General features: G+C 47.0%; 1 protein-coding gene and 1 pseudogene across 2 annotated transcripts; both read right to left on the reverse strand.

Annotated features, from left to right (window-relative positions):
* Positions 1-7,684: 7,684 nt before the first annotated feature.
* Positions 7,685-8,436, reverse strand: LOC308512227 (TCF3 fusion partner-like; annotated as a pseudogene). The gene has a single exon. The product of its transcript is annotated as a TCF3 fusion partner-like (transcript).
* Positions 8,437-10,759: 2,323 nt separating this feature from the next.
* On the reverse strand, positions 10,760-15,833 carry LOC308512404 (cyclin-Q-like; the record flags this gene model as incomplete). The annotated part of the gene is made up of 2 exons (XM_081082167.1): positions 10,760-10,788; positions 15,026-15,833. 2 exons carry the CDS (start codon positions 15,831-15,833, stop codon positions 10,760-10,762), a joined length of 837 nt encoding a protein of 278 aa, XP_080938293.1.
* Positions 15,834-21,331: the final 5,498 nt, after the last annotated feature.

Here is a 21,331-nt window from a genome sequence, read left to right on the forward strand (position 1 = left end):
TTGTTTATCTTCCTATTGTTAATTTGTGTGAGTTCCCTGAAATTTGTGTGAGTGGATATTCAACACTTATCCGAGATACTTGGGAAATATGTTCTCCTATGCTGTGGGCTTTCTTATTGTTTTGTTCAGGATTTTGTTTGCTGTGCAAAAGATTTTTATTTTGATGTAGTCAATTTGTTTATTTTCCCCTTTGTGTGCATTGCCTTTGAAGCTGTATCGGTAAAGATATTGCGGAGACGTATCTGATATTTTGCTACATATGCAATCTTGTAAGATTTTTTATAGATTCTCATCTGATGTTTAAGTCCTTTATCCACTTTGAGTTTATTTTTGTGAATGGTGTAAGTTGGTGGTCCAGTTTCATTATTCTGCATGTATCTTTCTAATTTTCCTAACATTTATTGAAGAGAATATCTTGACTCCATTGTATGGTCTTGCCTCCTTTGTAAATTAATAATAGAGCATAATGACTTGGGTCCACTTCGGGATACTCTGTTCTGTTTCAGTGGAGTATATGTCTTTTCTAGTGGCAGTAGCAGGCAGTTTTGAGAATGGTGGCTTTATATTATAGCTTAATATCTGGTATTGTGTGCCTGCTAACTTTTTTCTTCTTCCTCAGATTGCTCAGGCTATTTTTCCTCCATTTCAATTTTTGGAGGATTTTTTTCTGTGTCTGTGATATATTCTGTTGGTATATTAATGGAGATTACAATTAATCTGTAGATTGCTTTCGGGAGTATGGACATGTTAATGATGTTAATTCTACCAACCCATCAACATGGTATATTAGTCCATTGGTTGATATCTTTATCTCCATTTCAATGGCCTGTAGTTTTCCAAGTGCAGTTCTTTTACTTTCTTTATGAGTCAATAAAAATGCACAGTTTTTAATTATAAACCTTGTGTTCTATCAAAATTACTTCATGCGTGAATTTTAGGACACCCTTTACTTAGGGGACTCCGGTGAAAGGGCCATTTGACCCATAAAGGGGTCGCAACCCACGGGTTGAGAACCGCTATTCTAAAATGTCAATTAAATCTAATGGATCCAGTGTGTCCTTTAGAGGCTCTGCATCCTTGTTATTTTTTCATATGGAAGATCTATCCAGAGAAGTCAGAGGGGTGATAAAAGTCCCTTACTGTGACTGTCCTGTTGTCACACTCTCTGTAAAAGTCTTCTAGAATTTTTGTTAGTTTTGATTTTTTGTTTGTTTGTTTGAGATATATATATATTGAGGTGCTCCTCTGTTGGGTGAATATATGTTTACTAGGGTTATATTGTCTTGTTGGTTGGTCCCTTTAGTATCATGCAGTGACCTTTCTGTCTCTTGTGATGGCCTTTATTTTAAAGTCTATTTTGTCTGATACCCATATTGTTACTTCAGCCTTGTTTATTTTTTTTCATTTCCATTTGCATGGAAATGTTTCCCATTCCTTCACTCTCATCCTGGGTGTGTCTTTTGTTTTGAGGTGGTGTTCCTGTAGAAAGCATATACTTGCATCATGTTTTTGTATCCATTTTGCTCCAATACACCTTTAGATTGGAGCATTGACCTATTTACATTTAGGGTTATTATTGATAGGTATTTATTTCTTTCCATTTCATTTCTGTGTGGCTAACTTTCTGACTCTGTTTCTCCTTCTCATTACAGCAATCTCTTTAGCATTTCTTGTAAAGCTGGTTTGGATATGATGTACTCCTTCAGCCTTTTTCTGTCTAGGAAGCTCTGTATTTGACCGTCTATTTTGATTGAAAGAATTGCTGGATATAGTAATCTTGGCCTCAGATCCTTACTTTCCATTAACTTGAGTACTTCATGCCATCTTCTTCTGGCCTGTAGAGTTTCTGATGAGAGATCAGGAGTCAGCCTTATGGGAACTCCTTCATAGCTAACAGTTTTGTCTTGCTGCCTTGAAGATTCTGTCTTTGTCTTTAATTTTTGGCATTTTAATTATGATGTGTCTGGGCATGGGTTTGTTTGGGTACTTCTTCTTTGGGGTTCTCTTTGGTCTTGATCTTGTGTGGGATTTTCCTTTATCAGGTTAGGTAAGTGTTCTGCCATTGTTTCTTCAAAGACCTCTATGCCTTTCTCTCCTCCTGCCTCTTTTGTCACTCTTGCTATTCTAATACTGTTAGGTAAGTGGTCCTCCTGTTTGTTTGGGTTTTTTTTTTTTTAAATCTTATTTTTTCTGTCTTTTTTTATTGGGTGATATTTTTAACTTTGTTCTAATTCAGTGATTGATCCTCAGCTTTCCCTAATATCTGCCTATTCCTTCCAATGTGTTCTTTATTTGTGTTACGTCATTTTATATCTAGGACTGTTCTTTTCATAGTCACTATATCTTTTTTCATGCTCTTGAGCTCTTTTACCCTCATAACTCTGAAGTCAGATTCAGATAAATGTCTGCTCTGTGCTTCATCTATCTCTATATCTGAAGAATTCTCTAGTTCTGTTATTGGGGGTTGTTTCTTTGTTTCCTCTTTCTGGCTTTCTGTCTGGGTTTGTGGTGAGGAGCTAGGTGGATCCTATATGCCTCTCAGTCTCTAGTGCAGGACATTGTTAAAGTATGTTTCTGACTAATTCGGTCAGGCAAAGACTCAAAGCCTCCAGAGATCTCCTCTGTCTATAGACTGGAAGGATTCCAACTTCACTTGCCTCCAAGGCAATGGTCATCAGCTGTGACAAGAGTTTGTTTCAACAAGGTGGGGCAGTTGCCTCTGCCTGGAGGTTAATTGTTATTTATAATCTCTTAACTGCCCTCAGGGCACGGTGTTTACCAGTAGTGTGTGTTAATTGTGTCCCCTCCAGGAAAAGCAAATGTCTGCATGGGAGAGATTTTCTCTGCTGCATGAGGAAATGACTTCTCCCAGGAACTTGAAGTGTTTGTCTTCTGAGCTGGTAACCTTGACTCCCAGTTCTGGCTTTTTCCCTCACAGCTCCAGTCCGCTTCACCCTCCCTTTGCCAGGGCACAAGGTGTGTGGCTCCACAGGGAAGTTTGTGCGTTGGCCCTTTAAGAGGATGCCTGAATTTCCAGTTGTCTCTCCCTGGCAGACAGTGCCCTGCTGCTATTCACATCCACAGGTTATATGGGTACCCTCCTCAGTTCTGGTGCTCTCTGCTAGGAGGCGCAGCTTGGGGATTAGACCCAGAGTTCTCAGTGGCAGTCCTCCACAGCTGAGATATCTCTCCGAGACTTCAGTTGCTGTCTGTGGGTGTCAGGCCCGCCCCCTTCCAGCCTCCTCTCCTCCTACCAGTGTCTAAGTGGCCTCCACCTTCGGTCCTCGGGTGTCACGGTTCTCTCCTGTGAGTTTTCCATTGATTATTCAGGAAGTTGTTCCGTATTTTAGTTGGAATATCAGTTTGTTCCTGGGAGCATGTCCCTGCAGCATACACTTATTCTTCCACCATTCTTTTAAAAATATTTTTATTTATCTCAGAGAGAAACGGAGAGCGAGTGAGAGTTAGAAACATCAGTGATGAGAGAGATTCATTGATCAGCTCCCTCCTGCAAGCCCCAGACTGGTGATTTATTCCACTCCCAGGTAAGTGCCCTTGACCTGAATCAAATCTGGGCCCTTCGGTCTGAAGGCCAGTGATCTGTCCACTGTTCCAAATTCGCTAGGGTTCTGCCACCTTTTTCAATCTTCTTCAGAATCCCTCTGCATTGTAAAGTCCCTGCTAACATTCTTGTCCAATACACTCCTTTTCATGTGGTTTCAGGATGGAGTTGTGCATGAAGGCCCTAATGTCCTGTGAGTGCACATTCTGATCAATAGCACCATCAGGAAATGTGCATTGAGGCATGCTCAGTAGGCATATAGTAACATAAACCTGCCATGTCTCTTACTGTTTCTGTCTCTGTTTGGATCATGATGGATCCCAACTAAGGCTCTTGTTTCAAGTAGGGGTTGGCAGGATATACTCTTCATTTCAACACGTGTTCTTCTGAGAAACTTTGGTAATGGTGCCCTACTCTAAAATGTATTAGGCCATTCAATTATAAGGCCAGATCTTTTTATAAGGACAAGGCATTTATTTTTATTGAATGATAATTCTAAGAATCACATCTAATCTAATAAAAGATAAACATGGTAATTGGTGTACGACCGCTACCCTTCCCATTGGCTAATCAGGGCAATATGCAAATTAACTATCAGCCAAGATGGCGGCCGGCAGCCAGGCAGCTTGAACCTAAAATGAGGCTTGCTTGCTTCAGTGACGGAGGACTCCAACGTTCCCTGCCGGCTGCTGCAGGCCTCTGAGCCTGCAGTTTCAAACATTGTAACAAATATAGACGCTAAACAAAACCTCAGCCAGCTGGGATCTCAGAGCTGGGGTTGATACAGAGTTTTGAGAACTAAAACAAACCAGATACCTGCTTTCAGGAGCGGAGGCCTAAGAGCTGGAGCCTCAGAGCTAAAGCTGGCCCAGAATTAAAAAAAGAAAAAGAAAAAAGGAGCAGTTGGGAGCTTCAGTCCCAGCCTGAAAACAGCCCTCAGCCCCTCACCCAGACTGGCCAGGCACCCCAGTGGGGACCCCCACCCTGAAGGGTGTGTGACCAGCTGCAAACATCCCCTCATCCAGGCTGGCCAGGCACCCCAGTGGAGACCCCCACCCTGATCCAGAACACTCTTCAGGGCAAACCAGCCAGCCCCACCCATGAACCAGTTCTCTATTCTATATAGTAAAAGGATAATATGCCTCCCAGCACCAGGATCAGCGGAGCCAAGGGGCCTCCCTGCACCAGGATCAGCGTGACAGGGGGCAGCGCCCAAACCCCCTGATTGCCCTTCTCTGTGGGTGATAGAGGGCGGCGCCCCAACCCCCCACCATGGGCCCTGCTCTGTGTGTGATGGGGTAGAGTCATAACCTCCCCATCGGCCCTGCCCTGAGTGTGACAGTGGTGGCGCCCCAACCCCCCTGATCGGCCCTGCTCTGTGGGTGATAGAGAGTGGCGCCCCAATCCCCTGATCCGCCCTGCTCTGTGTGTGACGGGGTGTTGTGCCAACTCCCCTATCGGCCCTACTCTTTTAGTGACAGGGTGATGCTCCCCAACCCCCTGATGGGCCCTGCTCTGTGCGTGACAGGTGGGGGGGGGCGAGTTCCCCAACCCCCTGATCGGCCCTGCTCTGTGCGTGACAGGGGGAAGTGCCCCAACCCTCTGATCGGCCCTGATCTGTGCGTGACAAGGGTTGGTGCCACCACCTCCCCATCGACCCTGCCTTGAGTGTGACAGGGGACGGTGCCCCAACCCCCCAATTGGCCCTACTCTGAGCATGACTGAGGGTGGCATTGCAACCTCCCAATCCGCCCTGCTCTGTGCATGACAGGGGGTGGTGCCCCAAATCCCAGTGGGCCCTGCTCTGAGCCCAACCAGGGGCTGCACCGAGAGATTGGGCCTGCCTTCTGCCACCCGGGAGCAGGCCTAAGCCAGCAGGTCGTTATCTCCCAAGGGGTCCCAGACTGCGAGAGGGCACAGGCCAGGCTGAGGGACCCCCCCCCCCACCTGAGTGCACAAATTTTTGTGCACCGGGCCTCTAATAAATATATAAAGATATACTTTGTGCTTCCAACAATCATATACGTATTGAGGAAATGTGGAGACCAAATAACTACAACTGAATCAATAGGATGCAATTACTGTAGTTCCTCGCATTACATTGTTGACACGTTCCTGAAGTGGGATGTAATGCAATATTCGCGTAAGTCAGAACCCACCTACATAAGCACGTATGTCACTCACATGGAGTACACATACACAGCAGTAATGGCGTGAAACAGTAAAAAAAAAAAAAAAAAAAAAAAAATTAAAAGAAAGATAACAATTCCTGACCTTTACTTGTGGTAAATGAATAATAATAATAATAAAAAAAAAACCATGAAGCATATATGTACATACGTAGAAATGATCAAACTTTTTTAAAAAATAAATAAATGGGGTATGGAGACGTATCCAGAAAACTATGTACTTTGAGTCCAACATAACCCAAGGAATGTCTACATTATCTCAACAGGCTGAAAAGTGACCAATGTGGATTCAGATAGTCTGTTTTTAATGAAAACAAGGTTGGGAAGGCACACTTCAAAGAGTCAGGCATTGCAAGTTCCAAATTAGAGCGTGCACATCGTTGTGAAGAAATAAGGTAAAAGTGACTTATTCATATTAGTAAAGAGATGTTTTAAAATCTAACACTGAGACCCTCACTATAATTTATGTTGGAAAATTGGAAGTATTGATAGCATCAGTGTAGTTAAGAAGAATATGCCTCTGCACTTGAATATAGACAAGCAGCCTTCCCATTTCAATTTTGGATGAGCTAGTGAGCAAAGAAAATTAGTGAAAGGCTCATTTAGTGGCATTAGTGGAAAGAATTAGCACTGAAACATAGTACTGTTTGTGGGAGATGTAATATTTCTCATATTTTGAAGGAGATTAGTGCCCTTCCTATAAGCCATTAAATAATACCACTAAAGAGCAGTAAAATCTATATGGCCATCATTACCAAAATTCAGGTTATACCTTTAAATTATTCAGCATTAGAAGAGAACCATGCTAAATCGGTGATAAATAATAAAATGACTAGAGGCCCGGTGAACGAAATTCAAGCGCTGGTGGCGTCCCACAGCCTGGCCTGCGCCCTCACGCAATCTGGGACCCCTTGGGAGATGTGGGACTGCCAGGTTAGGTCTGACACCTCCTGAGGGATGTAGCAGTGCACGAAACGGCAGGCAGCCGGGCAGGAGCCCAAGCTGGAGCCAGGTGCTGTGTTCCCGCTCATCCAGGCCCCACTCCACCTGTCACCACTGGTTCGTAGCCTTGTCACATAGGCAGCAGAGGCTCTTGCTGTCACAACTGCACTTTCCAGCCTTTAGCCCGGCTTCTGGCTGAGTGATGCTCTCGCTGTGGGAGAGCCTTGACCACCTGGGGGAAGCTCCTGTGTTGAGTGTCTGCGTCCTGGTGGTCGGTGTGCATCATACCAACCACTCATAATGTCGCTTATGCTTATATATATATATATATATATATATATATACTAGAGGCCCGGTGCACAAAAATTTGTGCACTCGGGTGGGTCCCTCAGCCCGCCCTGTGCCCTCTCGCAATCTGGGGCCCCTTGAGGGCCCCTTCCCCTGGCTGCTGGCACCAGTTTTCCTCCGGCGCCTGGAACCCAGGCCTTCCCTCTTCGCCAGGAGGGGCGCGCACAGTGGGCTAGGGACTTAGCTCTTTTAAAAATACTTCTGAATGTTTGGTAAATAACCCTGTAGGAATCTCCTTTCTGAAACATGTTGGTTGTTAAGGGCTGATTTGGGTAATCAACAAAATGTATGTTAGAATCCTAATCTCCAGAACCTCAGAATGTACCTGTGTATAGAGATAAGATCTTTAAAGAGGGGATTAGATTAAATTGAGGCAGTTCTAGTGGGACCCTTAGCCCATCTCACTGAAGTCCTTATAAGAAGAGGAATGTTGGGGCCCTGCCTCAGTAGGTCCGGGGGTTCCCAAAGGTGTGGATGGAGTCGGCGACGAAGGAATGACACAGAGGCAGCATTCAGGTGATCATCATGTCCAGGTTCTCTTTTTATTGTCCTGTTACATCTATATTTATACTATTTGATCCTAAAAGCATGCCTCTATAAGCTTTTTTTGCCAAGGAGAGCATGGGGTCTGTTTATTGGGGGGTCAGTCAAAGGGGGAGCTGGCTAGGGTGGGGTAGGGCAGCTACTTGTCTGGCCCCCAGAAACCCAACTTGTGTCCAAAGCCTCGACCGCTTTGAAGCCAAAGTCTTCCTCCACCTTTATCTGCATGGGGGCCAGCTCCAGAGACAGCGGGACTCACGCCTGGCCCCCTTCCGGTGGCACTCGCCGCCTCTTCCAACCCCTGGGCCCCTCGCCAGGGGCCAGGCTGCTGGCTTCTGCAGGCGCTGGCGTCCTCCTGGGCGGGGACAGCCCCTCTTTCTCTGGAGGCTGGTTCTCAGTGTTGCCTGGGGTGGGGGCATCTGTGCCCTGGCTGCCCTCATCCTCCAGTAAGATGGTGAACTGGCTGGCCCAGTAGTTGTCACCGTAGGAGTCCAGAACCTTCATGAGGAACCTCCTCTCCTGCTGGAGTCTCCATGTTATCCTCTATATCTGATGGAGCCTGTTCAGGAACCACTCCTTCGCCTGCTCAATCTCCCTGCAGCGCCTGGTACTTCCTGCGATTAAGTTCCCTTTGGCGCCGCTGTTGCCAGCCTCAGGCTGCCTCCTCCTCTTCCTCTAGCTCCTGGAGGCTGCAGCTGCCCAGACCCCCAGACAGGAACTCCACTTCGGTCTCAAGCTCGCTCTCCAGGATGTGACCACCTTCAGCGGAGGCAGCGCCAGCTCCCAGCCAGGAGGTGCTGAGAACTCCTCAAAGCCCACGGCTGCCATGGACCCCTCTCTCTGCCCCAGCTCCATTTCTCCCTGGCTCCAGGCGCAGAACTTCCAACCTTGCAAGCCTCTAGTTTAAAGTGGCTTGCAAAACTACAGCCCATTGGATTTCACAGCCAGGCACCCAGGCCCGGCTGCTAAGCCTCCTGTGAGTTGTAGTTCTCTATTTCCAGCTTGCCTCCCTGCCCCACCCCCACCCCAGTCCCAACTGAAAGGCCCTGCTGGCTGGACTAACCCTGTGGCCAGGCATCTGAGTCACCTCGGGTCTTTATTCCTGCCCCGACACCACGCCATCTGGCCATGGAGACTCTCCTCTTGGGAGGCCCCTGGGTCTCCTTCTGGGTCTCCTTCTCGGGCCTGGCTGCATCGCCCCCGAACCGGATGGCGTGCCCCAGCTGCTACACAGCCCCGGGCCCTGGGTCTCCTCAGCCTGGGCACCGGATCGTGTGCCCCAGCTGCAACGCAGCTCTGGGTCCTGGGTCTCCTCAGCCTGGGCACCGGATTTCTGACCCAGCAGCGATGCAGCCCCAGCACCTGGGTCGCCTTCTGGGTCTCTTGCTGGGGCCTGGCTGCTTCGCCCCTGGGGTCCAAATGGTGTCCCCAGGCAGCTATGCAGCCTGGCCTCTGGCCCCGCCTCTGGGTGTTCTCCCATCACTGGTGATCAGTGATCTGAGAAGCCACGCTGGGCAGGGAAGAGGCAGACATCTGCCTCTTCCCTGCCCCACCCAGTTTCTCCGATTACTGGCCCAGGGCCAGCAAAGGTGGCCAGGTCCTCCTATCACAGAAGCCAGCAAAGGCAGCCTGGCTTCTCTGAGCAAAAGCAGCTTGGTTCTCTGGCTCTTGGCTGCCACTGGGTTTCCAATTGCAGTCAGGGCAGGCGGCTTCTTCCCTCCTTCCCCTTTCGCCTCCTAGCATTGCACCTATGTATGCAAATTAACTGCCATCTTTGTTGGCAGTTAACCTCCAACTTGGCTGGCAGTTAATTTGCATATCGCCCTGATTAGCCAATGGGAAGGGTAGCGGTCGTACGCCAATTACCATATTTCTCTTTTATTAGATAGGATAGATATGTGCGACCAATTTGGCATGTCCTGCCCAATAGAATATTACCATTCACGGATGATATCTTGCCACTATTAGAATACCAGTGGCCAAGTGCATGGATTCGTGCATGTTGAAAGGAAATTAATTAGAAGAAATACCATAATACTGCTATTTGCCCTTTCTCTATAATAGCAGTGTCAATCAAATGCAGATTGACAATGACAAATTGAAACACACTCATGCAATTGGCGCCAGTAAGAGCTTCATATGTATCACACATGCACGAGTCAACTTAGCCATATAAATTAAGCAAGTTTATTCCATATATATATATATATATATATATATATATATATGGAATAAACTTGCTTAATTAGACCTGCAATCAGATTTAGCTAAACTTTTTTCAAGCCATTGAATCACCTTAACTTCTCCTCCAGGTAATTGTCAGCAACACAGCAGTAAATATCAACACAAAGCACATTATTATTGTAGTTCATGTGGGGAGACCAACGGCTAAAATATTTAACTGAAGCAATGTTTGACTTTATTCTGCACAGTGAGAAAACCTGAAGTCATTTTCAAGTTCCACCATTTCTTCCTTCTTTTCAGTCAGGTCAAGTTTCTAAGCTTGCAAAATCTCGGTTTTCAGGCTAATAATAGGATACCTCTCAGTCTACCAACTATCTACACCAGAGCTTTGAGTAAGTGGCAGGGCTTCGCAGGGTGACGCCCACTGCCCCATCTGTGATTAGAGGAGGCTTTTGTGGAGCCCACCCAGAAACAGCAGGCTGGGCCTGGCTAGGTGCCTTCTGTACCACATGCTCACATGACCAGCGCCTGTGCATGAGCCCACTGTGCCCCCATTCAGCACACCAGGGCCTGGTTGCATGCACCAGTGAGCAAGCACCTTGCCTGGACTCAGCAGGCTCTGCACCACCTGCTCCTTCACAGCACCAGTCTCAGAGCCAGGGGGCATCCAGAGTCAGGCTGTGTTGGGAGACTGAGGGGCTCCTGGGGGCAGCGCGCTTCCTCTCAGTTCCACTAGGGGGCCTTCAGCTGCAGGGCGCCTGAGGATTCACAGGGCTCCCCAGGGCCTTTGCACCAGGAAGGACAGGGCAAGCAGGATCATCCAGGAGGCTTTTAGCTTCACCTCGGTGCAGGGAAGTGGTGATACCCAGGACACAAGGGCACAGGAGGTTCAGAGGGCAGCTTTGGGGCTGGAGTGGGAGGACTTCATGCAGGTGGGGGAGGGTGAGATCCTGGAGCTGAGGTTGGACACAGGCCAGGATGTTGGGCTTGATCTTCAGTGCAGGAAAGAGGAGGACTGGGTGTCTGAAGAGCAGTGTGTGCAGGGAGAGGAGAGGGAGGTGCAGCAGGGAACCCAGAGTGAGGAGCAAGGGGAAGACAAGGAGGGCCTGGGGGAGGAGTTCCAGGCACAGGCTCAGTTTATCCTGTGCACAGAGGGCCTTCTGCAGGTGGTGCCATGGCAGGCCAAGTGGGCAGGTGAGGAGGTTTTCCCAGATCTGCAGGTGGGGAGGCAGGAGGAGGTGGTGAGTGAAGAGCTGAGGCTGGAGGCACAGGATCCAGGTGACCCGCAAGGGAGTGACCACCAGGAGGAGGGGTGGATGGAGGAGCAATTAATTGCAGTAGAGCAGTTTTTCCTGCAGGGGAAGTGGAGGGCACCATGAAGGGAGTGGAACAGGTGGGAGAGGTGGAGCCTCAGTCCAAGACCAAAGCAAAGCCAGAAGAAGAGCAGCCAGTGCAGCAGGAGGAGGCCCAGTCAGGGCCCAGGGCCAAGTTCACCTGGTCCCCTCTGGAGGTGCTCCAGTTTCTCCAATTGGAGATGGAGCCCATGAACGAGCAAGCCAGCAGGGCCTTCTCTCGGCTCAGGTGCAGGACTCGGCAGAGGCTCAAGCCCTATTTCAAACCGAGAAGCCTCAATATCCGGCGCATCCCTGGGTTCTGGCTCACAGCTGTATCCTTGAGGGTAGAGGAGCAGGATCACAAGGAGCATGGGACAGTGCAGGAGAACGGTGTAAGCGGGGATGGTTCCCCTAGAAAAGAACATTGAGGACAAGCTAGGGGCAGTGCGCCCCGGTCTGGCCCAGGATCCTGGAGACACCCTCTGTCTTGTACAGGCAACATAGAAGCATTACCAGGGTGTCCAGGGGCAGAGCTCCAACGCAGAGACACGCATACACCAGAGGCTGATGCCCACAGACAGGGCTGTGTTGCACGGGCTGTTCTGGGACTAACACTGCCCTACAGGCCATCTGTATGTCCAGTTCCTCAGTCAGAAGCATGAATGTGTGATGTGTAACCTGTCAAACCCTCAGCACAACACAGTCTGGTGGGCATCAGGGTCTGTCAGGAAACAGAGTGGTGCTGTGCCCCTTTCTGCCCTTGATGGAGAAGGAGTGGCCTTAAGGGAAGGAGAGGCTAGGCCGGGCTGCTCTTTCTAGCTGGTCCATGCCCAGCTCCCAAGGTGCAGGTTGCTTGACCCAAAGCAGTTTGTCAACCACCCAGAGTTGTCGGCAAATATCAGGGTCCAAGGTGAAAACATCCTTGGTCACATGATCAATTTGAAGGTCAGTCTACCTGCTCCAGGGAGTGGTGGAGGGCAGGTGGGTAAGTGGCCTGTCCCTGAAAACAGCTACAGGCTGGAGCCCTGGGCAGCGATTTCACTCCCTGGATCCACTTTCCTTCTGCAGGTGAGGGAAGTCAGGCATCCCTGGGGTTGGTGCACCATTAGCCTGTACTTCTGCAGCAACCCCTACTTCCGCAACCATGTGATTGTGAAGAAGTATCTCATCACTCTCACAAGTAACAGGAGGCTCCCTGTATGGGCTGCAGCTGGTGGTGGGCGGGGATGGAAGGCCATGTGCCCAGCTTCACATACCCCTCTCCTGCAGGATACAGGTTGTCCAGTGCCACTCCGATTCAGTGGTACCAGCATTGTGAATGAGAAGCCTACAGCCACAGGCTCCAGGACAACAGCGCCAGCTTCTTCTACTGGTTCTCTGACAACAGCGTGGCAGGATCTGGCAGGATTGCTGAGGTTGGATGTCACTGGCCATGCCAGCATGCAGCTTCCTGTGTCCACCTGCTGCTTGCAATTCTATTCAGGTCCCTATGGTCTCCTGTTTGCCCTACCAGATCATCAGCAAGGACCTGTGGCTCAATCCCCTGGAGAACTATGAGAGGAAGATGGTCCCCAGAGTGGACAGGGTGGGTGAGGAGGGGCTGCCTGGGCTCTCCCCTGGTGTGCTGCCAGGTTCCTGGGCCATTACATTTCTCTCACAGGGACACCTGGATGCTGGGAAGGATACAGCCTGTGACCCCCGGACCTCAGGGTGTGTGCCTGAGACAGGAACTACCAGCACAACAAGTGCAGTGCAATTCCAGATCAGGCAGGGGGGCTTAGGCAGGGGGAGAGAGTGTGCATGTCCATTGTCACTCAGAGTCAAAGCAGATTACCTCAGCCCCTCCTCTGAACTCTCCCTCTAGGCCACCCACAGCACCTTCAGGCCTTTCCACCTGCCCCTCAACAGGGGCTGCCATGACATTTTCTTCCTATACTCCTTTCCACAGGTGTTTGTGAATCTTCCTCATGCTGAGGCCTAGGCTGCTGTGCTGCCACGTCACATTGCCTTGTTGCTGCTCACCACCATCTCCCATTTCCCCAAGGTCTCCTCCTCCTCCTGGGGCCAGTGGGATCGGCCTGCTCCTTATCAGTATCTTAGGGGGCAAAGTGTGGGCCACAGAGCTGGAGGAATCCTTGTTTTGCAGCCTTGTCAGAGGTTCTTCAATCCTTTTATCCATTTAGGTTTTCCAAGGAGAATACCTCATTTGTTTACCCTCCCTAACTGGAAAACAGGGCAGCATGCCATGACGAAATAACACAGTGCTTCATTTTGTATGCAGTTCACTTCAAAGACTTCATGCACATATGGTCATAGACACCCTGGGAAATTTAGGGCCATGAATATAACTCACCATCCAATCAGACTGCTTTTCTGTGTTTGTTGTAAAATCAGACAAGAAATCCCATGTTGCAGAACACTTTCTTCTGAAAATTTTTTGTAATGTTAGTGTTTAAGGTTTTACCAAAAGTAATATACATGTCTCTTTCTTTTTTTCTACTGACCTTCCCTCCGGCTTCCTCTATCTCTAGTCTCTTGTTCTTGTCACCCACTCCCAGTGTCTTGCCTCTGTTGGTCTCTTGGTTGTGCTTATATTCTGAATATGTTAACAATACAATATGTAAAATTTAAACATTTAAGTATATTGTAATTTAAATCAGCACTTAGGAAGCAACCTTGTACAATTCAAACCTTGCCTCCAATCCTGAAACTTCATAATGGTACCTACAATTCTTGATGCTTCCCCCAAACCTACCATTTGCTTTTTGTCATTCTTAAATAACAGAAGCCAAATTGCTTACAATAAAATATTGTCTGTACCTTATCATTTTTATTTTCAGTGTCTAATTCTTCTGTCACAGGGTCTTCCCCTCTGACTCCCCAAGTGCCCAATCAGGTGAGCTACTGTACTGCATGATTCACTCTCTCTTGCATACATGGTGTATCCTGTGATCGCCGCCAGCACCACACTCAGGACCTCTTACAGGGGTGTCCCATCGGCTGTTGCAGTAATTGCCGTGCCCCCATCATACCCATCTCCTGTGTGGCTGTAATAATCATCACAGGAACTGGGCCACCATAAGTCAGAAAGGGCCTTCGTGGTGGTGGTGCCCAGTTTTTTATTGGAATGTTGATCTTCCTTTTGTTTAGTGGATGAGTTCAGTATGAATTTTGGAGAATAGGTCCTTATCTGATATAACATTGGCAAATATCTTCTCCCAGGCAGTGGACTTCCTTGTTTTGTTGTTGTTGTTGTTGTTTTTGTATTTGTTGGCCGCTTCTTCTCTGCAGAAGTGTTTTAATTTGACGTCATCCCATTTGTTTCTTTTCTCCTCAGTGTCCATTGCCCTAGGAGCTGTATCAGTAAAGGTATTGCTGAGACAGATGCCTGATATTTTGCTTCTTCTAAGATTTTCATGGTTACCCACTTACTTTTAAGTCCTTTATTCATTCCCAATTTATACTTGTGTATGGTGTAAGTTGGTGGTCTAGACTAATTTTTTTTGCATGTATCTGTGCTATAAGTCCAACACCAATTATTATTATGTTTTTATTTTGGCTTTGTAATATCTTCAATGAAACAAAATAAAATTTCCTCTGTTAATTGAGTCATGCTTTCTCTAAATCTGGCCTTTAAAAAAATCCCCTGGGGCACAGTCCCATCCGTTCTTTGATTTTCCTTCCACTGATCCCAAACCTCGGCTGTAGTCTGCGTCCTTTCAAAGGACAAAAGCAGACCCGGAGGCCTCAGAGCTGCCCGCGGCACCCTCCTGCCCGCGGGAGGTGCAGCGCCCATTCCCATCTGGACCTTGGCTGCCAGGGAGAGTCAAAGCCTGAGAATCAAAGTGGCAGCATGTCATCGCCTTCACCGGCCTGTCTCCAGCAGCACAAAACCAGTCCTCCCTGCCAGTGCTCTGGGGACCGGCCCTCAGGGCGATGTGGTGGCGCTGTCCCCTGGCAGCCGAGTGTCCCAGGCTTGTCTTTGGGGATCTCTGTGTCCATGGTATAAATGCGAGTGAGATCAGACACAATGTTATCAATGATTGGCTTGGTAAGGTCGCCACTAAACACCTGCCACCATGGCTTCTCGGCCATGGCCTCAGCGGGCACCTGGACCCCATAGACCTGCAGGGCCAGGTGGAGCACCGCCACTGCTATGTGCTGAGCCTGGAACCGGAAGCACAGCCCCCCGCGGTAGCTGTCCCGCAGCAGGGCCCAGGCAGTGACGGAGATGGGGGTCCGTTGCCAGCTGTAAGGATTCAGCCAGTTCTTGAGAGAAATCAGGTAGTGGAGCAGGTACCTGTGTGGGTGCTGAAAGGAGACTTGGAAGCGCAGTACCCGCAGCACAAGGAGCTCGCACTGCACAATGCTGTCCTGGATCACCCAGACTAGGGAGTCCATCTCCAAGGGCTCGCTGCCTGGGTGGAAGTACCTGTTGGACACGTTGATGATGTCACGGGTTCGCAGGGGCTGTTCTTCCACTTTGCCAGCCAAGTAAAGGGCAGACATGGCGACCAAGTAGGGGTCATAGGCGTCCAGGTTGATCTCGCAGAAGAACTTATGGTAAATGGCACAGGCGGTGGCGAGGGGAATGGACTGCATCCCTAGCTTGACACCTGCCTCCATGATGAACCTTGTCACGCGGAAGTGCACCCTCGCCTGCGGTTCGGGCCACCCCTTGGCGCCTGGCGCCGCGTCCTCCTCTCTGCAGCTTTCCAGGCTAAGGTCCTCCATGGGGCCCTGCTGGGAGGCCCCAGACCCCGCGGGAAGGGCAAGAGTCTCCAGTGCAGTGCCTGTGCCAGCAGAGTCCTAGCCCAGTGCGCAGCCGCCCCGCCGCGCCCCGCCCCTCCGCGCCCCGCACCGCCCCGCACCGCCCCACCTACCCAGCCCTGCCTAGGCCTGACTGCCATCCAGGTTCCAACACCAATTATTGAAGAGACTGTATGACTCCATTCTATGCTTTTGCCTCCCTTTGTCAAATATTAATTGAGCATAATGGTTAGGGTCGACTTCTATGTTCTCTGTTCTGTCCCATTGGTCTTTCTGTCTGTTTTAGTTCCAGTAAGACGCAGTTCTGAGAATGGTGGCTTGTAGTATAGCTTGATATCTGGTATTGTGATCCCTCCAAATTTGTTCTTTTTTGTCCAGATTGCTGTAACTATTTGGGGTCTTTTCTTAAATTCATAGGAGTTTTTGGAAACTTTCTTTTGGTCTGTGAGATACGCCATTGACATTTTAATGGTTAATACATTAAAACTTTACTTTGCTTTGGGTACTATGAACATTTTAATGATGTTGATTGTACCAAACCATGAATATGGTATGTTCTTCTATTTGCTTTAGTCTTCCTCTATCACTTTTTTCAATTTCCTGTAGTTTTCCAAGAACAGGTTTTTACCTCCTTAGTTAAGTTTATTCCTAGGTTTCTTAAATTTTTGTTGCACTGCTAAATGGCATTTTTGTTTGTTTGTTTCTATTTCTGAGTTCATTATCCGTGTATCAAAAAGCCATAGAATTCTGGGTGTTAATTTTGTACCCTGCTACATTGCCAAATTCATTTATTAAATCTCCTAGTTTTTTTGGTGGAGTCTTTAGGTATTTCTATGGACAATACCATGCCATCTGCGAGAATTATGACAGTTTTACTTCCTCTTTTCCACTTAGCATGCCTTGTTTGACTTCTTCTTGTCTGACTGCATTGCCTAGCACTACCAGTACTCTGTCGAACAGAAGTGGTGAGAGTGGGCATCCCTGTCTTGTTCCTCTTCTTAGAGTAATTGTTTTTGCCCATTGAGTATGATGTTGTCTGTAGTTTTGTCACATAAGGCTTTTTTAATGTTGAGGTATGATCCCTCTATGCCCAGTTTGCTTAGAGTTTTTATCAAAATTGGGTGTTGGATTTTGTCAAATGCTTTTCCTGCACCAATGGATATGAATCTCTCTCAATTTGTTTATGTGATGCATCACACTTATTGATTTCTGGATGTTGACTCATCCTACTTCCCCAGAATATATCCGCTTTGGCATGGTGTATGCTCATTTCAATGTAATGTTGCATCGCATTTGTTAGAGTTCTGTTGAGGATTGTAACATCTATGGTCATCAGAGATATATTGGCCTGCATTTTTCTTTCTTTGTGTTTTCTCTATCTGGCTTTGGGATTAGAGTAATGCTGGCTTCATAGGAAGTGTTGGGAAATGGTACTTCCTTTGAATTTTATGGAATAGTCTGAGGAAGAAGGTTTTAGTTTTTCTTTGAACACTTGGTAAAACTCCCTGTGAAGCCGTCTCGCCCAGGCTTTTGTTTGCTGCAAGTTATTTTTGTGACTGCTTGAATTTCCTGAGTAGTTATTGGCGTGGTCCTATGTTTTATTCTTCCTAACTAAGTTTAGGAAGATTGTATTTTTCTAGGAATATGTCCATTTCTTCAGGGTTGATCAGTTTGTTGGAGTAGAGTTGTCCATAGTATTTATTTACAATCCTTTTTATATCTGTGGGGTCTTTTGCTATTTTGCCTCTTTCGTTTCTGATTTTGTTTACTGGGGTCCTGTTGGTGAGCCTAGCTAGAGCTTAGTCAATCTGGTTTATCCTTTCAAAGAAATAGCTCATGTCTTTATTAATCTTTTGTGCGGTTTTTGGTCTCTATGTCATTTATTTCTGCTGTGATCTTCATTATTTCCTTCCTGCTGCTCAGTTTGGGCTTTGCTTGTTGCTCTGTCTAACTTTTTAAGTTGTGCGGGTTAGATAATTTGTTAACTGTTTTTCTTGTTCTTTGAGTTAGGCCTGTAATGCTATGAAGTTCCCTCTAAGGACTACTTTCAGTGTGTCCCATAGATTTTGGACTTTTATTTTTACTTTTCATTTACTTCCAGGATGATTTTAATTTCTTCTTTAATCTCTTCGGTAACCCAGTTATCTATCTTTGTACATAAAAGCCCTGTGACCGGAATGGCAGAATGACCAGAATAGCTGGTGGCTATGACTTGCATTGCGGCAGCCAAGCAGTCTTATCTGGGCCCCAATCGGCCATATCCCTGACCAACCTTGCTTCCCATCTGCCCCCAATCCCCCATTCGGGGCAGGACTGATAAGCAAACCACTCACAGCCTTTCCCCTGGTCAGCCCCACCCCCTATATGCGCTAACGCCCAGATTGGAGGCATGGCCTTCTGGTTAACCGCCAATGGCCACTAACCGCTGCAGGCCTGGCCCCATGTGCCCCCATCTGGGGTTGCCAACCAGACTGCTTCCATACAGGAATTCATACCCTGGGCCTCCATTTATTTAATAAAAGACTATTTAGCCTCCAAGTATTTGAATTTTGTTATATCTTATTGTAGTTTATTAGCAATATAAGAGGCCCAGTGAACGAACTTTGTACACTTGGCGGAGTCCCTCACCCTCTGGCAGCCTGGGAGACCTCAGGGGATGTCCGAATGATGGCTTAGGCTTAATCCCAGTTGCCAAACATGCTTAGCGCCTCTGTGGAGGTGGGAGAGATTCCTGCCACTGCTGCTCCACTTGCCAGTCGTCAGCACAGGATCCAGCTGAATGGCCCTGCCCTGTGGGAGCTCACTGATCCCCAAGGGCAGCTCTTGCATTGAGAGTCTACTCCCTGGGTGTCAGAGCACATCATAGCAATCGGTCTTATCTCTTTTTTATGACCTTTACTTTGAGATTTCTTTTTTCTCTCTTTTCTAAATTGTTTTATTGCTTAAAGTATTACAAAGGGTATTACATATGTCTCCTCTTTCTTCCCCGCCCTGACTATCCCCTGGCCTCCCCTAACTCCCAGTGTCTTATGTCCATTGGTTATGCTTATATGCATGCATACAAGTCTTTCGGGTGATCTCTCACTCTCCCCGCCTGCCCCCCAACCCTCCCCGGCCTTCCCGCTGTAGTTTGACAGTCTGTTCGAAGCTGCTCTGCCTCTGTATCTATTTTTGTTCATAAGTTTATAATGGTCTTTATTATCCATAAATGAGTGAGATCATGTGGTATTTTTCCTTCATTGACTGGCTTATTTCACTTAGCATAATGCTCTCCAGTTCCATCCATGCTGCTGCAAATGGCAAGAATTCCTTCTTTTTTACAACAGCATAGTATTCCATCATGTAGATATACCACCGTTTTCTAATCCATTCATCTGCTGATGGGCACTTAGACTGTTTCCAGGTCTTAGCTATGTTGAATTGTGCTGCTATGAACATAGGTGTGCTTATACCCTTTCTGGGCTCAGAGGTGTGGCAAACTTTCCTGCCCAGATCCCTGGTTTTTACCTTACCAGAGGAACTCTGCCCTTCCTGGCTGTAAACTGTCTGACCACCTGAGTGTACTTTGCCAATTCCGGGTGGGTGTTATTAGTTTCAGCTGCTCACTCCATTTGCTCCGGGACGTGCCCTGGGATGTGTATGCCTATTCCATCGCCATCTTGGCTTCTTGAGATTTATTTCTTCAAATATAATTATTGATCCCCTAGTTTTTTCCCCTTCTTTGCCTGAAAAGTATTTCTCTCCTTCCACTTTCAGTCCATGTGAGTCCTTATTCTGAGGTGGGTCTCTCATAGACAGCATATATATGGGTCTTGTTTTATTATAATTTTGGCCATTATATATCTTTTGAATGGAGTGTTTAGTCCATTTAGGTTTAAGGTTATTTTGATAGGTACTGATATGTTGCCACTTTTTTTTTTATGCCCGTGTTTCTTCTGTCTCTTCTATTCCTTCTTTTTACAACAGTCCCTTCAGCATTTCTTGAATTGATGGTTTAGTAGAGAAACACTCCCTTAGATTTTTTTTTATCTGTAAAGACACTGAATTCCCCTATAGTCTTGAATGATTGCCTTGCTGGATAAGTATTCCTGGATTTGGTCCCTTGTTTTGCATCACTTTGCATATTTCCTTTCATTCCCTTCTGGCCTGATCTGTTTCTGTTAAAAATCATTTGATAATCTAACAGGAGAGCCTTTGTAGGTGACTCTCTGTGTCTCTCTTGCAGCCTTTAAGGTTCTGTTTGTGTCATTATTGTTTGCCATTATAATTACAATGTGTCTTGGTATAGGTCTTATTGGTTTCATCTTGTTTGGGACTGTCTGTGCTTGTGTGACTTTTTCTTCCCAAGATCAGGAAGGTTTTGTGATTATTTCTTCTAATAGGTTTCCTAATCCTTGTTCCTCATCTTGTCCTTCTGACACCCTTATTATACACATGTTATTTGTTTCATGTTATCCCCAATCTCCCTTAGGATATCCACCTGCTTTCTATTTTTTCTCTCAAGTTGCTGTTCAGATTGTGTTGTTCAGGGTGTGTTACTCTGCCCTGTCTCCTAAATCGCTGATTCAGTTCTTTGCTACTTCTAGTCTACTATTGAAACCTTCCATCGTATTTTTTATTGTAGCTATTATCAATTTTTTTCATTTGTCCTTGATTCTTATGTAAGTTGTGGATTTCCCATGCATCTGGTGTATGAACTTTATGACCCTTATTCTGAATTCCTTTTCGAACATATTGTATGTCTCCATTTAATTGAGTTCCTCTTCTGGCAATTCCTCCTTTTCTGTCCTTTGTGCGTTGTTTGTTTGTCTCCCCATTTTAGCTATCATGTCAGAACCCAGGTGCCAGGGTGCGATGGGCCAATGGCCACAGAGTGGATCCGCAATTCAATTGTACACTCCAAGACTCACAGGAGGCAATGGCAGTGGTGGGGGGCTGGGGTCCCGGTGTCCGTGGGTCTGCTGCTGCCGTAAAAAGGTCTTTGGCCAGAGTGGCTCTCAGGTGATGTGTGAGGCCCATCTGGGTAGAGGTGAGGCTGGGTTCCTAGTCATAGCAGCTCTCCCCTTCAAGATGGTTTGTTTTCTTAGAACCATATTTAACATCAAACAGTGCAGTAACATAAAAATACTAAAGATTGTGCAAAGAGCCGATTAAAAATAGAATGGGGAAACAAATCAGAACTATGTATACAGAGTTGCATTCATACTGGACATTGTTTTCTGTCATTTTTACTGAAGAAATAGTAAAAGTAAGAAACCTGAGAAGCGGTAGAGGAGGAATAAAGTACCTAATCATTTTGAATGAATGATTGTTTGTTTTAAAAAATAAATAGTTTATGTAAGCCGGGTGCACTGGAAAACATGAAATAGATGTGTCAAAACATAAATGAAGTAACAGACACATTCTAAAAAGTAATCCACATTGCCCAGTCAGTATTGCTCAATGGTTGAGGATAGAATTGT

The sequence above is a fragment of the Myotis nattereri genome (assembly GCF_964212035.1).
Source record: "Myotis nattereri genome assembly, chromosome: Y".
NCBI lineage: Eukaryota > Metazoa > Chordata > Mammalia > Chiroptera > Vespertilionidae > Myotis > Myotis nattereri.